The sequence below is a fragment of the Anabrus simplex genome, chromosome 1 (assembly GCF_040414725.1).
Source record: "Anabrus simplex isolate iqAnaSimp1 chromosome 1, ASM4041472v1, whole genome shotgun sequence".
In the NCBI taxonomy this organism is placed as follows: Eukaryota; Metazoa; Arthropoda; class Insecta; order Orthoptera; family Tettigoniidae; genus Anabrus; species Anabrus simplex.
Window position 1 is genome coordinate 1,137,184,808 of NC_090265.1, and position 17,379 is coordinate 1,137,202,186.

Sequence of the window (17,379 nt, forward strand, 5' to 3'; positions counted from 1 at the left end):
ATACAGTATCAAATTGAGAGCCTAAGTGCCATCCATGATCCAAGAGGACCAAAGGGGATGAGAAAGCTTTCTTAACTGTGTTATATACAGCATTAAAGAAAAGTGGAGGGTGGCCAGAACAGATACACTAGGTGTAATAAGGGTTGGCATGGAGAGTATTTTCCAGTACACAAATGCTGTCTTCGGAAGGTATGTGTTCACTTCTTAACATTAGGTACTATAATTCATGACTAGATAAGAGTACAGAAAAAAAAAATTATCACTTTATACAGAATTAAATGTAATTGTTTTCAGAATGAAGGACTGGTCAAGAAGAGTACTAATGAACATATTACATTTGAATGGTGTTCATAATTTATATTCTACATTTCAATTTTTTTTCATGGTAAAATGCACCATTAACAATTTTGGGATATATTTTTCCTAAAATTACATTGTATAATGTACTAGTGTGATTTATTTCAAATTTGTATATATGGATTTCTTTTATACAGGGCTGTTTTCATTTTAACATGCATAATCTTGAAAAGTGGCCTTAGTGTTTTGGGCATGGTGAGAGCCAAAGGGTTATGGAGTACCGTATTTATTTGATTATAAGTAGACACTGATTGTAAGCCAAATCATAGGAAATCAGAAATGAATATTAAAAAACAATAATTCATGAAGCACACAAAGTGTAAGAAATACATTTTCTGCCATTTGATTATTTTGTCAATCATCGACATCAGATGATTGAGATTCGTCATGTATATCTTTGTACAGATCATAGTCTTCTGTTCTGTCAAGCGCATTTGAGTTTGAATATGTTTTAAAAACATGACTATGATTTTTTATGTAATGTTAGGAGACAATACTTGAATTTCAAAACCTTCAGTTTATGGAATTGTTAGCAGAGTTTCTCCATTGATAGCATCCATGAGAAAATTAGTTAGTATTTCCTTCAGTAGAAAAGTGTTAACAGATTATACAAGACTACTATGAAAAATGCCATTTTGCTGGTGTTTTAGGTGCAATAGATAGTACACTCACAAGAATCCAGTCACCTTGAGGAATAGAGGTGAAATATTCTGGCCGGGATCTGTAAACAATGGTTTAATATCTAATAGTTCCCAGATATATGCACGGTTTGAAGTGGCTACAAGTTTCAAAGGGATCCTGAACAGTGTAGAATGGGTGATACAGGTTTGTAAATGACGGTTTCGTATTCTTAGCTGCGGATTGCGATTCAAACGTTGAAAGAACCTGTTGGTGGTAATTTCATGTGCCATGTTTTACGGGTGTATTCAAATGAAATTGCATTGGATCACGCTCAAAAACTGCTTGGGTCTGCCACTGCCGTCTAGTTTTGCACGGTTCATAACTGTTGCAAAAATTAACGTTTAAGGTAGATGACAATTTCTCAGCAAAATTGTGAAGAAACCCGACTTAATGGTATAATATTTAACAGCTGTTCATGAATCTATACGTGTTAATGTATTTTTCTGGCAGTATTTCTCGTAAATTCTCCTGTTGTGTTTTTAAAGGTTGTTGTCCACTTTATTGGCTGTATTAACAATGATTCTAAGCCGAGGGGCATTTTTTGAACCAGGAAAAGGTAAAAACAGGTCGGCTTACAATCGGGTAAATACAGTAAATGTCATAATTAAAACAAAGGAATTTAGTCAGGTTTGCTTTTCAGGTAGCAGCAGTACTCCGAAGGGTAGCAGTGAAGATGAAGGAAACTCTGACAACCATGCTATTGCTGTGGTGGAGAAGGCACTTGAGATTTTTTCTCTTGTATCAGGTGTCATAAAGACATCAACGAGGGCTGGTGGACATGTAAGTGTTTCATTGTTTCAAAGTTATATGTGATTATGACGACCATCCTTGGCAGCACTATTTAAGGAGTTAAAATGTAAAGGATTAAATATTGAAATTCCTTGCTACTTAATACAGTAGAACCTTGATGTATCGTTCACGGGTGTGTCATTTTCCTGTATTCATTGTCCAATTTACTTGGTCCCGAAAATGTTCCGTATAACCAATGTTAAGTTTCTCTGCATTTATCTTTCCTTGAACTATAGTTTTATCGCATAGATCGTCAAAAGAATATTGGTTCTCGGCCACAATTGACCCAGCATTGATCGTTAGTGAGGAAAATACACACTCAAGTTTTTTGAATTTAAAGCGACTTCTCAGTACTCTAGTACTGAATGACAGCAACCTGTTAATCGAGAATATAAGAGTGATTCAGAGTTGCTAAGCTTCAGCAAGTGTCTCGGCTGGAACAAGGTTCGTGTAAGCTGGAGTGCAGTGCACAGGTTAGTCACTCGCAAGCACACTGTATGCCTGTGAGCCTTAACTATTTCCAACGAAAGAATAAAGTAGGCATAAACAAACATTTTGTATAACTCTGCGAGTTCCACATGGTTCGCTGCTTGCTCTTTACGATAATATGAGCGTAAATGAAAATTGATGGGTGTAAACATATGAACATATTTGATATACGTTAACAAAAGTACATTATCATGGCTATAAAATATATTTGCCATAAAAATTAATAAGTATGCTTTCTTACGTAACATTTAATTAATCTGAACTTGCAAGAGGCTCAGTTCCATGTAGACCGCTGTCACTTGCACGACTAGAATCCTCTCTTAAATTGATGACCAGTTTTCCAACCAGAGTATCTATGGCACTTTTCAGGCCCCACGTTGTTTTCTCTTCGTACATCACATGCTGGATATAGGAACGCCATTGATCAGCTGTCACCTCAGAAAATGCTGTGTCAAGATGTTTATGCACGTCACATAGTTTGAAAGTGGTGTTAAGGCTGGTAACATAATGTTTGCTCTGGCTCCACACCATCTCTATTGGGCTTAATTCACAGTGATATTGGGACAGTCTGAGTAGAGTGTGGCCCGCATGTTCAGCTAAGTCATCTATTACATATTTCTCTCACCGAGGCTTATGAGTGTTCACCAATTCCAGCAAATCGGTTTTAACAAGTCCTTCATCGCATGTTATGATTTTACTTCTCAGCCATGAAATTACTTCAGTTTCTTTCCAGGATTTGTTCGGGATACGTTCTAACTTCACACTGTTATAAGGAGCGTTGTCTAACATAACACTACCAGGCATCAGCGTTGGTAATGTTCTTTCAAACCACAATTTAAATACGCCACCACTCATTTCATTGTGATAGTCTCTTGTTTAAATTTTTTTTTTAGACTGGACCACAAGATCACCACCCTCCACAAAATGTGTAACACTATCAGTTGCTTACCATTCCCTATTGGATTTTTTAGCCCTGTGCCTAAACCCGAAAGAATTACCTGTTTCTTCGACTTTATGGTAGTGTCTTGACGGATCTTTGTTGTTATATGTCCTTGTTAATCCATGTCTCGTCCAAATTGTAAAATTTTTGTCCCTGTTTAAATCTCTTACCTTGCAGAGATAATTCCTACGCCACAGTCTATCATCATCTCTGTCCGTTACAATGGTTTTTCGATTTCTGCTGATGAACTCAAAACCTATTTCATTCAATAGAGTGTGATGGGAGGAATTTTTAAATCTGGGAGTTCAGAATCAGAATTTACAGCCAATAACACTTTGTTAATTGTGACTGACTCGTTGGCTGAATGGTCAGCGTACTGGCCTTCGGTTCAGAGGGTCCCGGTTTCGATTCCCGGCCGGGCCCGGCTTCTGATTAATTCTTCTGGCTCGGGGACTGGGTGTATGTTTCTGTCCCAACACTCTCCTCGTCATATTCAGACATCATACCACACTATCAACCACCACAGAAGCACTCAATAGTAATTACATCCCTTGGTGTTGGGTTGACATCAGGAAGGGCAAACAGGGCCAAATCCGCACGTGCGACGCACTTCGCACCCGTGACCCCACAGATGTGGGAAAAGTGGTAGGGAAAGTAGAACAACACTTTGTCAATCTTTATTTTATTGTTTTCAAAAAGTATATGCACTTTCTTCCAAATAGCAGAATGAACACATTCATCACACTTCACGTTCAGCACACTTCTAACACATGGCCTCACTTTACCTGGTGTGCTAAGACTGCCAATAGTAGAAAATTCTTTTGACGCTCTGTACACACTCGAAACAGACACACCGGTGAACTTGGATGTTAATTTCTCAATATCGTCTATTGAACTGTCAGGATATATTTACATAAACTTATCAAATACATTTACGACTATAGTCTGCTCCCCACTTTTCAGAGGTCTCCTGTGCTTATGCTGTACAACACCAGCCATTGACACGCAATTGAAATGAACTGGTTCAAGGTCATGCAATCGTGTGTGACTTTTCTCGCAGCTGACAGGTACCGATATGAGATTTAGGGATTTTTTGCGAGCAGGTATCGGATATTTAAGTTATTGACCAGAAGCGTGGAACAATAATATAATTTTATAATATAATATAATTTTCAATCTATAAAATGCTTTTGCATACAATAATCCATACTTTGAACTTCAAACTTTCAGAAGGAACTCATATTTTTAAGTTTAGAAATGGACTATTTTCTGGGCAGACGAAGAAGGAAAGAAGTATGAAGCAATTGAAGACACGTGGTTTTGTTTACGCTTACTTTATTCTCTAGTTGAAAAGAGTTTAGTGGTGCCAAGGCTTCTGCTCCAAGCATAAAGGCATCATTGTGCTGTTTCATTTTGTTCTGAGTGGCCTTGTGCTGTGTCTTGGTTGTGTATGGCAGTTACAACATTATTTATCATTTGTAGTTATGTTCTGTTTCTCTTTTTTTTGTTCCTTTATCACATCCCGTGAAAAAAGTAACAACTCTAAATAAAAGGACGATTGGAAATTATAGTTGAAACAATCTGTTTGAGAAAAGAGTAATCTCACAAAAAATCTATTTATAATAGGATGTTGGAAAGATCCACCTTACCAGTTCACATCATTAATCTTATTTATATTATTGCTGAGGAAGAGGATATTTGTTTTTCTCGAAACATATATGATGTTTTGAAAGAATAAATAAGATTGACATAAAATGCATTTGTTAGGCAGATCCTTCCAGCATCCTATTTTGAATAGTTTATGGGAATATACAAATCAGTGCAGGATTAAATAGCACCTATTATGGTCAAATTTTTCAACAAAAGACTAGACATCGCTAAACAGCTTCAGTTAGCCTCTTTAAATTTAAACTCCATACTTACCATACTAACTTATGCAGCTGGATCGTGGACTACAACAAAACGAGAGGAGAATAGAATACAGGCAGTGGAGATGAAATTTCTAAGAGGTATTGAGGGCAAGACCAGAAAGGATAGAATTAGGAATGAGATAAGGAAAAGGACGGGAATCTTGGAACTTAAAGATAGGATAGAAACAACAAAGCTAAAGTGGTATTTGCATATGATGAGAATGGGAGAACATTGTCAAGAAAAGTTTTTTCAGGGAAGTTAACATGAAAGAGACCATGAGGAAGACCCCGAAAGCGATGGACAGACACAGTGTCGGAGTATATAGAGAAGAGGGGAGGAAAACAGGAAGATGTACTTAAAACAAAGAAGAGTGGTGGAGAGACAGGATGCGATGGAGGTCTTTGATTCACAACCCGACCCGAGAAGCTGGAAATGAGAAGTGAAGATGATGACGACTTACCAAAAAAAATAACGATAAGAAAATAAATTGATAAAAGTGGCATTTCAAGTAAAGAAATGGAAAACCATGTGAATCTATATTTGCTGAGTTGGAGGATATTTTTTTAAAGCTTGGTACCAGCCAGCAAGTGCTTCAGATACCCCTACCGTTGGAACCATGTGATGAAAGCCAAGAATATAGCTGCACATTTGAATATGGATAATTTTGCTGCATGGAATGGATGATTACAAATTTAATCGTTACATATTTCATTGTGATCTGTATTGACAGTTATCAGTTGTGAAATTGAACATCAGAAAATAGGAATGTATCCACTTATTTTTCTACGAAAATCTATCATCCAGGTCAAGAATTTATTTTGTCAAATCAACGACAGTTAACAACTACATTTCTCAACATCTCAACTTTCAGATTTTCACTTTTATTTGAAGTATTTAATCAAGCGAAGGTTTTATGTTCTTTCAAAAGTTGATATGCCGTTCACATTCAACAGAACACTCTGTTTTCAAACAGGACATTCTCTTCATCAAGTGGCACTAATTTTTAAGGATTTCCTAAGGTGTGCAATATTTTAAATATCTGGTTTCCATTGAACAACATACATTCTTTAACATCAGACTCCATGAAAATGGACATCTCAATATGTAATAGTTAATCAAGTGCTTATGATGTAACAGAGAATTCATGCACTCTTCACCAAATTTATATGCAGTGTTTTTAACATGACATTCTTTTTTGAGGGACATTAATTTTTAGGATCTTCACAAATGTTATAATGTATGTTGTTTAATGTGTATCTTTTAGTTTATAAGAGAGTGACTATTCTTTACCATTAATTGTATGTTAGCTGATGATGGCTTAAAACAAACCGAAACATGTGCTGACGAATTGTAAATCATCACGAGTAAAACGAGTATTGATTAGGTTGACACTAGATAACAAAGTTCTTTGTAACTAATCAAAAGGATGGATTGCTCTTCAAAAAGGTTTCCAGAGAAAGTGCTTCTATGGACACATTAGGCAAGCGAACTGTGGTTCGAGATACTGCCATCGCTCCTGGAGGGGTATGAGCCGTGTGACATATAATGTGGATGAGATCACCTTTTCTCAAAGTCCTTCTGGAGAGAACACTGGCTCTGAAGGGTGAATTTGATGGGCGGGGATGTGTGATAGATTGGCCAACTCTTCTGCTGTCTCTCATCGGTGATGGCAGTGGTAAGAGTGTGACAGTCATAGTGCGAAAGTCATTAAAATGAGTTCACAACAAAAATTACTGAAATTATCAATGAGGTCATTCGATGTCTCTATGGATGCACAAGGAAGAAAGTCATGCTCCTTGTGGATAATTGTGTCGTTCGTCCACAGTACACAGCATTTCTTCGCAAGTGCCTAGAGCAAATGCTGTGGGCTCGTTGGATGCCAGGAAAGAAGTGAGCAAGAAAATTGATCTTCAAGTGAACCATTTTTCAGTGGCAGCTTGGCAGCAGGTGTCTCAGCCTACTGTAGGGAACTGTTTCCACAAAGGTGGTTTCAGCTATAAGCTATGCATAGTGGAAAATAACTGTGCTGATGGTGAAAGTAGTGATGGCGATGATGCCTTTAATGAAGACTGTACAATTAAGGGATGAAAATAATGCTGTCCCATAGATTTTGAAGACTTTATACTGATTGTGATGTAACCGCGTATGGATTGGAAACGACTGAAGAGCTGTGTGCTGAAGGGGTTGGGAAGAGGAGTGTCAAAGAGGAAGAAGAAGATTGTAAGCCCCAAGTTGTCCCATGTTTCGCCGAACTGCTTTTCTCCTTAGCATGTACTCGGGTAATATAGGTGCTCTTGAAGAGAGCATTATGCCAATAGAGAAGGCTTTTGTTTTATATGAAACACAAAGTTTAGATGAAAGAAATAACGAACACTGACATTTTTTTTACCAAAAGAGGAAGTAGTGAAATAAGAGGTATGAAATTATACCATTAACATTTTCTGCTTGTAACAAAATTGTATTAAATGAGCATTCAGTAGCATTAATTACTAGAAGAAGAAATAGCAGTTATTACCTGTAACCTGATATTATATTTTATTATGCCTGTTTGAGAGATTTAAATATAATTAAAATATGCCTATACAAATGAACATACATAAGCTAACCAATATTACTGCATTCTGTTAAATAACTAGGCCGTTAATAACTTCAGTATTGTTGCCAGGGAAAGAAGGTAGAAACTATCATGACAATGCAGAGTAAAGGTAATTTATAGCCACTAATGCCTTTAACCCTTTCAGTCCAGGTGTACAGTATACTGTACATCAAATTCATTAGCTTATAGCACCAAGAATTATTAGTGAATAGAGGAGTTCTCTATCTTGCTAGACACTTCTATGCTTTATCTTTGTTTCTCAATTGGTTGAAGTGACATCTACCAACACATTAGTGAATTATGAAGATAAACATCAAACATGGCAGACAAGCATGCTGTTAGTGGAGGTAAGTGGGAAAATTTTATTCTTTATTTTTAACATTTTATTCTGTTTAGGGTAAAGTTCTGTTTGGGGGTTAAAGATAAAGGTTTGAATAGAATATGCATACTAATTATAGTTAGCCTTTAATATCCCTTGCCTCATAACATCCATGTATATTAGCATGTACAGTATACTGTACATGGGGTCCCAAGTGTTGCAAATAGTGTGACTGAGTTCATTATCTTTCACAAAGTTTTATTTATATACCTGGTAGTTTCTAGTAATATAGAAGAAGATTAAGTGTTGTATACTCTAGATTGTCTCTTAGAAATGTAAAAAGAAACTTTGTTTTTGTTCTCTGAGTTCCCTAAAATATATTTTTTGTTGAAATTCAGGCACGTCAAGGATGAAAATGAACCCAAGCGACGTTGATATGATTTTGAAGTTGTTGGAGAATGGAGATGTGTCTGATGTGGAGGAACTAGCCAGTGATGATGAGGATGAACCACAAACCAGCCACAAATACAGCGCATTGGTACGTTATCACATTCAATATTATTACACATTATGAAACTCCAGTACTCTTATGGCAAACTGAGTTGCCCAAATTTTTAGCTAATAATTATTAAAATATAGCTTTATTTTGCGATATGTTTCAGGAGCTGATGTTGAGATGATATCTGTAAGCAATCCAACCGAGGCAAGTGGCAATGGATATACTATTGGTACTTCTGGAGATGCTGAACTTTCTGTTGAAGATATTTTCCTGACACAGAGGCCTGATATTCTGCTCCCATAACAATGTGCAAACCAAACAAAACTTTAATTACTTTCCTCAGGTTTGATTGGCTTGTATGTCACATCTTTCTGAAGTACAAAAATATTTGTTTTCTCTGAGTGATGGAGTACAGCCAAATGCTAGAAATGCTGGGTTGGCACAGAAGGAGATAATGGATTTGTTAGATTTCAGGCTTAGGGTAACTGAAGCTTTTGTGAAAGTTGATAACCAATTCAAGGGAATCAAAAGAGGAAGGCTATCTACAAGCTCTGTAAGATCACCTTCAACTAATAAAAAATGAACAACTGAGACGAGACCACAGAGGGAAGTGCGGACGGATAGTGTTGATCACTTACCAGAGCATGATGGCAATAAAGAACCTACTCGATGCAAGAAGATTAATTGCACCCAGCGATCACACATTATCTGCAGAAAATGTGGAGTACATCTTTGTATAAATAGGAACAGGAACTGCTTTGCAGCATTTCATAAGCAATGAAATGAATGTGAATTGTTATGAAGCATTTCTTTGTCGGTAACATGTGAACAAAATATAAATATTTGTAAATAATTATCTGTAAACAATGAAAATATCTCAAAAATAGATAATATCAGTTCTATAGGAATGTATAGCTTACCATTTAGTACAGTATAAACATTGTATACCTCCAAATCCTGTCCTAAGAAGGTTGCCATCCCAAGGTAAAAGTTTAGGATTCAGCAACACTTGATACCAAATGTACAGTATACTGTACATTATATATTTTTGTAACGGATGGTCTCTCATCAACCAAATTTTGTAAGTACACCCCCAGTATGACCTAAAATCAAAATCCAGTCAGAAATAATTTTTCTTTCTAAACAGAAAAAATCAGGACTGAAGGGGTTAATTTTGTCAGTGTTTTCCTGGCTTATAGGCAGTGGTCCTGGAGCAAGTGATGGTCCTGACGTTTCACCGTAGACTGTGATCGGCATTGTCAAGTGTTCCGACTGACTTCGATAGCAGAAAAGCTCCCAGTGGAATGAAGTGGTGATATAATTCCTCATTATATAGCGCAGGCTACGGTTCGCTGCTCGCCTATTGGTCCGTCATGCTGGGGGGGGGCTGTTCTTCAGCCAATGGTTGAAGCATTAAGGAGCCCGATGTACATCGACCTACCTTGATGGAAACAGGCAGCTGATCACCTGTTGCTTTTTTCTTTTCTGCCTCAGCCATAGTGTCGTTCAAGATTTAAGGCTTTCAGGACTGGAAACGAGGCTTTGTTTACCCGTTCAGATTCCTCCTTATGGTTGAAGCTGTTGATGTCCTTCAGGATTTCAATTTCTTCCCTCTGTAGCCAGCCATGATAAGACACAGTAGTTGACAGTACTTTGGTGTCGTCGTACTGTATGTCATGGCTTGCTAGGAGTGAGTGTTCAGCGACTGATGATCTATCTGCTTGTCCTATACGACTGTGTCTGTTGTGCTCCTTCGCGATCGTGTGGCGATGCTGTGTTTAGTAGTGCCTATGTACACCTGGCCGCAGCTGCACGAGATCTTGAAGACACCTGCTGTGGAGAGAGGATGGCATTCGCCTTTGATAGACAGTGGGTTTGAACCCCACTGTCACCGAGCTCGATAGCTGCAGTCGCTTAAGTGCGGCCAGTATCCAGTATTTGGGAGATAGTAGGTTCGAATCCCACTGTCGGCAGCCCTGAAAATGGTTTTCCGTGGTTTCCCATTTTCACACCAGGCAAATGCTGGGGCCGTACCTTAAGGCCAAGGCTGCTTCCTTCCCACTCCTAGCCCTTTCCTGTCCCATCGTCGCCGTAAGACCTATCTGTGTCGGTGCGACGTAAAGTGGATTGTAAAAAAGAAACACCGATATTACAAAAGCCATTTGTATTGATGCCTCCCTTCACCTTTCCTAAGAAACGACCATCATCCTCTGCCCTCTCTAGCAAATAGTAACTGCACATGCGCGGATTACAGTTAATCGGCTGGGAGTCTTCTTCATGTTCATGATTAAGTTATCTATTTTCCATGAATTGATGATAGTATCCAGGGAAGGTGAATGGAGAACATACACTTAGATTCCAGCCATATCATATGTTCAGTAAAGAATGAAACAAAGTCTAAACATTTTCTTTTTCGTTTCTGAAGAATGTTTAACTAATTTTTTCAAATTGTTCATATTTTGAGGAAAATGCAAGTTATCTCCGTAATTTCCACTTACAGCATTTAATTTGCAATAAGAGAACTGACCTGAAAGGTTTTCAGTTATTATGACACTAAAGAAAAACAAGAAGGAATGGCATAGAAATCATGCTTTTAAAAATTTTCTTTGCGTATATCAAGGTTGCAATATTTATTGCCTCTATGTATAGTATGAAGAAAAATGTCCAAGTACAGTACCCGTATTTTACTATTTTGCTTTCCCCCATAATTTTTATGTTACCCGCATTTATAGCTTTCCTGCCCTCATTGCCATTTTCCCCATTCCCCTTGAAAAAAGCTGAAGATTTTTCCGTATATAGTAAAATACCAGGATAACGGTATTTTGGGAACCTCAGAAATTTATTATAGTGAAATGTTGTTATACTGAAATAAGTTCATTCTTAAGAACTCATCTGTTATATCCATTGCAGGATTTACATTACGTCAGCATGAATTTACAGATAAAGGCACTTAATAGGTGGATTATCAGAGTGAAAAGACCATTGTGAAAACTGACACGTTAGAGTTTTTTGTTACAATGCACAGTCTCTCAAAAAGAGAATGGCTGCATGGTATTGTAAGTTCACACTTAACAGACTTAATTTTAATTATTATCAAAGAATAGTCCACCTCCCATGTAAATAAATAAAAAACCTGAACAGTTTTGTACAGTTGACATGTATGTAATACGTAAAGTGTATTTTCATAAGAAACAAACAGTAATATTTGTCTGGTTGTGTTGTTACATGTTAATATTGACTGTCAAAGACAGGCTTACATACTAGAACTTAATCATTTCACAAGAACCTAGGATGGCTATTGCTTATTGATTGGTTGATGCGAGCAACTACAGGATATTGCAATACGGAAGCCATAACGAATTTTGAACACACTGAAGATAAGTTATTCTTGACTCATTCTCAACTTATAAACACCAAAAGAAAACAAACTTCTCAATGCCCACTGACTTGTTTTTAACTCATATTTTAAAAATAATAATATATTTAGATACTTGCTGACGAGAATTTCACACTATCCACAATGCGTTTATATGGATTATACCTTATTCCACAAGTACAATTATATTTTACTCATTTACTACTTGAGGTGAACTAAGATGTTCCCTAGGTCAAGTTTAACTCCTTTCCGTACATCTATGATAGAGGAGTGTAGCTGGCAATCTCCTACTACAGCCATCTTTGCTTGGCGTGCGCAGTGCTTGCGAGTCCAATTGAAATAATGTTGTAGAAATTTATGTGGACACTTTGCAATGCCATACCATGATCGTTTCGTGTGTGCCTTTTCCCTTCTTGAGGCTGAATTGGTTTTTGGTGAGTATCTCTTTGATTATCCGTTCCATCTGCTTCATGACAGTTGTTCGAATTTTTGAGACATGTATTTGTCATGCTGTTTGGCTGAAGGATGTTTTGGTAGTGGAACATTGATACATTATGTGAAGTCCTCAGGCAGCCATCCAGTTTTGTAGATGGTGCTCACCAAGTTCAATAGGGTGTTGTTGACTCCATCCCTTGCAACTTTGATCAACACAGCTGGAAGCCTCTCAATTCTCACCCCCTTCTTGGACTGCATGGTCGAATTCTCCATGCAAGCTGTTGTCCCTTTGCCCCCCTCCCATTCTTGTCCTCCATGAACTGCATGATCAAATTTTCCATGTAAAATTATGTCCCCTTGGTCATCTGAATTGATAACTCTTGTCTTCTATATTAACTACTCCTGCAGTTATTATACAGCCATACATTATTTCCAGGTAATGTCCATACTAGCACTAATTCATTCTGTACATATGCTAGTGTGTTGCCATTGTTCAGGAGGCCGTGACTCACTACTCGTGTTTCCAAAAAAAACCTTTAACATTCTTATAACTATTCTGCAGTGATTTTTCCTTGCGTTCTCTTTATTTTTCCTTCCATTCTCTTTCTTTCTGGTTTATGGCATTCTTTTTGCTTCTGTACTGTTTTCTTTGTTCCTCTCAAGAGTTTTTCTTAAGCTTGATCATCTTGATCAGCTCATCAGTCATCCACTCATTCCTCTTAACATTCTTCTGAAGCCCCAAGACCTTTTCTGCTGCCTGGGTAAGTCTGTTTTTTATCCTTACCCATTTCTCCTCTTATATATATATATATGTTTATCTTGAAACTGATAACTGTTTTTCACATCACCATCCATTCAAAATTTACTTGGTGGAATGTGATTTTGGACAATGTTAAGAAGGATATTTAATTACCTTGGTTTGTGCCCTGTGTGTTTCACGAAATATTTGATGTCTTATTCAGATCTCGTCTTTCAACTGTGCCACATTTTGTGAAGAACTGAGGCCTGTGTGAAATAAATAGCGTATTTGTATGAATTGAAGACGACGCTGAATGCAAGACGACGTCCCCACTTTTGCCTTCAAGAAAATTAAATCAGGCTTAAAATGTGCTTTGTGAAATCATTTTATTCATAACAAATTTAATGTTTAACTTGAGAAAAAATAAACACAAGTATCATGTAAGTCCTACCTACTTCCCTAATCATTTTCATTAGAGATATCTGATACTACCTTTGAAAGTTCAGGAAATTCCTATTCGCGAACCCATATTTGTATCGCCTCCCGTGTTATGACCATTCTGACCTTGCACTTTTCGCGCACATACCTCACAGTTTCAGGTTCGACTTCTTTAAAGTGCCAGTATAAATGGTCCGTTATTGGACATTATAAATTTTCCAGCTAACTCATTCCTGGTTGCCAGTGTTTCGCTTCAGTGTGCTAAATTGGGCTCATCAGTTGGTAAATAGCACACCTACCAAGACGCATGGCTGGCCACCTTTGGCTCCAAGTAGCCTGTGCAGTGGCTTCTACGGTAATTCATATCTCTCTGAATCAAAGATGATTTTTTCAGCATTTTGCTGGCGAGATGTAGTGTTTACAGTGCACTATGTCTTCTGATGTGGGCAGGAATAAATTTGTTACTTTCATTGACCTGTCTCATCCTTGGCTTTGACAATATGAAAGTAACTGAGGTATCAGTGATGGTAGTAATACCATTCCTTATGCAACCAGTCCCTGTTATGAACGGTATGAAAATATCTCTTGTAGGGTCAGTTGGTGCGTGCATTTCGGTGGGCTTGGCAGACTGATATGCAAGCAACTTCTGGCTCGGTGAGAAAAGCAACGGGAAACTACCTCACTCCTCATTTCCCTAGTACGCCTCTTCAGTGATACCTAGGCCATCTATGGCAGCTGTTAGCATAGCTGTGGAGGATCAAACAAGCATTCGGGCTGAATACCATACATACACAGCTATTCAACCTGATAGGAAGTCTGGCAGGTTTTTGCATGAATTCCAGGTGGTTTATTTATTTATTTAATCGTACAGTGATTACAAACTCTATACAACAGACACAAAGAAAAATGACACTTTAAAGTCCAAGTTTTCCAGCCACTTCATTAAATTTGGAGAGAGACTGAACAAGACATCAGAAAATCCAGAGTATGAATGAAGAGGGCAGCGTTGGACAATGTTCAGTCTGTTCTTCTAAACTGCATTCGCCTGTTGTTGAACTGATCCAACTCCATTTGTACAGAAAGTAGTTACCTTCTTAGTGGGATCAAGACGGTGAGAATTTTTTCCCAATGTTTTTAATGACCACTCCTTCCAACTACCATTTAAATTAATTCTATCCGCAATAAGTTTCCCTGTGATGACACTTGCTCCTCTTCTTGATCACAGTTGTTGCTGTGGTGGATGGCAGAATTCCTGATGCAGTGGTAAAGAGGGCAATTCAAAGATTTTCTTAGCGTCCCTTAGAAGAACTTTTTTCTGCTCTAGGAATGTGACTTCACATAGGTAACAAGTGACATAGAGTTGATTTCACAGTGTCAGTGATGCAACACATTGTGTCATTTAGTTTTGTGTATTTTCTATACATGTATACTTTCTAGCCGAATAGGTGCACAGTAATCAGCAGCCGAATAGGCAAGGCTAATGCTAGTCGTAGGCAGTCAGGAGAGTCTCCCCAGGAGATTCCACTGAGCTTATGCAGTATTTTGTTTCTTGCTGCAATTTATGAGAGACTTAGTGAGGTGTTCTTTATAGTTCATAGTTCTGTCTAAAGTGACTCCAGCAGAGGTAGTCGGATTTTTGAAGGGCGGAAAAAAGTCCATTCGACACTCCATGTCGTACGATGTCTGCATGTAAAAGATCTCTGGTGACACATTTGGTGTTTACCCGACAAAATTCATTAAATCTCAGCCATAGACACCCAAGAGTGTTTCGGTTTACTCGGTCTGCCATCTAGTGGCCCTATAATAAAACGGAACGTCGAAATTGACGAGCGGACAGCCAGATGGCGTCAAATTGAAATGTCTGCACACAGTAGCTGAGGCCATACGATTATTATTATTATTATTATTATTATTATTATTATTATTATTATTATTATTATTATTTATTTACCGTTAAACAAAATTCTTGGTTTATAGTTGGCAGCATGATGTGCTAGGTGGAAACAAGAGACTTCAGTTTTTGTCGTACTTGGGATAAATCTCCAGGTCTTGAAAAATGCTGACAGTTTCACCAGATCTTCCGTCAGAATGCGTTCACCGTCTTCGAAGTTACTACTGTGTGCAACCACTGCGATATCAGCAACATAGATGTACTGGTTGATTTTGTGGTAGACATGTCATTGATGAATAAATTGAAAAGGAGTGGAGCTAAAACAGATCTCTGTGGTAGGCCATTACAGTAAAATCTCGTTAATTTGAAGTCGTTGGGACGTAATAGTCGGATTTTGAATTACTTAATTTTGAATTAACCGCCAACTCATAATTCAGAAATGCCAACCCTTGCGGCATCACAAAATATTTTAAGACACGTTACTGCATGCAGTTAACCTTGATTCACAGTTTAAACCTTTCAAATGCCATGGAAAAAACAACACTATTTCCAAAATGTATCCATCCAACAAGGTGCATTTACAGTAGTTAAATAATGCACTTGGATAACTCGCTGGCAAACATAACCTCATGCAACGAAAGAAAAAGAACACAATTCAAAGATGAGGACAAATTATGCTGGCTCTCCTGTGCAAATGCTTTATCTCTTGGATTACTGAACTGTTTTGTATTTTTAGATGCCTTGTATTTTCATGGAAAGTGCCGGATGCTTATTGAACTTCCCTATGACGCGGGAAGGAAGTCTCTCGCTTCAGTGTGCATTGCAGCACGGTACAGTGGCTCCTACCCTTGTACAATTTCCCACCTGGCACTTCTCTTGTTTAGAACCATAAGTCCGTTTGGGCTCAGCATAACAAAGAATGCAATTTCATCGGCATTGACAATATTTTTCAGTGTGTACGAATTGATTATTATAAGCCACGCTTTTTCGTCAACTGTCGGCATTGCCAGTGTTCACGGATTAGGTTTTTCCCCACACAGCCTGCTACATAATATTGTTGCGTTCCTTAAACGGCTGAATACAAAAGAATGACTATTTCTCTCAAACTTTAGCAAATATGAAGCACACTGTAGACACACCGAAGTGAGTGAAAGTGCGGAAAGCTACCTCTGCACTTTCTGTAAGATGCATTATATCATGATGCGGAGAAATATTGTATTTAAATAATTCTGTAAAATACTTTTTTTTTTTTTCAAAATGTAAAGGCAGTTTTGAATTAAACGTCTGAATTTCGGTAATGGGACTGACATTGTTTTTGAATGACGAATTATCCATGTTTTGAATTAAACAGTTTAAATAACATGCAAAACAGTACTTCATGTTTCCGGGAACAAGAGCTTCTTCGAATTGGCAAGATTTTGAATGAATCGATTTCCAATTATCGAGCTTCTGCTGTATTTAATTTACTTTTATGACTTTTAGAATCGCCCAAGAACACTTCAAATTACCTTTTACTTAACATGTTGGATATTAGGTCCACAATTTCACGGTTCGGTATAACTTGCAACAGTTTGTAGATCAGCCCGTCTCCAAACAGTGTCGTGCACTTGTGAGGTCGATTAAGACGGCTGTAGATTTCAGATGGCCTTGAAAGCCTACTTCAGTATGTGTAGTTAGGGCAAGAACTTGAGCCGTGCAACTGCATTCATGTCTAGCCAGCTTGTTTAGAGTGGGTGACAGCCTCGATATACGGAGCTATTGTGATTAGGAGGACTCGTTCCAGGTGGTAAGAAGCTTGTAAATGGAGTGGTTGTATGTGATGATTTAAATAGATTTCAGTATACTGTAATGCAGCTGTGCCGTGCTTGGGCTGCAAGCCATTTCTTGCATCACTGTACCTCTTGTGTGCTCATCTGAGC

At 37.8% G+C, this 17,379-nt stretch overlaps 1 protein-coding gene across 1 annotated transcript in view; it reads left to right on the forward strand.

Annotated features, from left to right (window-relative positions):
- Nucleotides 1-17,379, forward strand: part of poe (E3 ubiquitin-protein ligase-like protein poe) — a 797,274-nt gene that overhangs the window by 84,123 nt on the left and 695,772 nt on the right. The window contains exon 7 of the mRNA XM_067137373.2: nt 1,679-1,818. Within this exon, the coding sequence (XP_066993474.2) occupies nt 1,679-1,818 (140 nt within the window). The remainder of the gene's footprint in view (nt 1-1,678; nt 1,819-17,379) is intronic.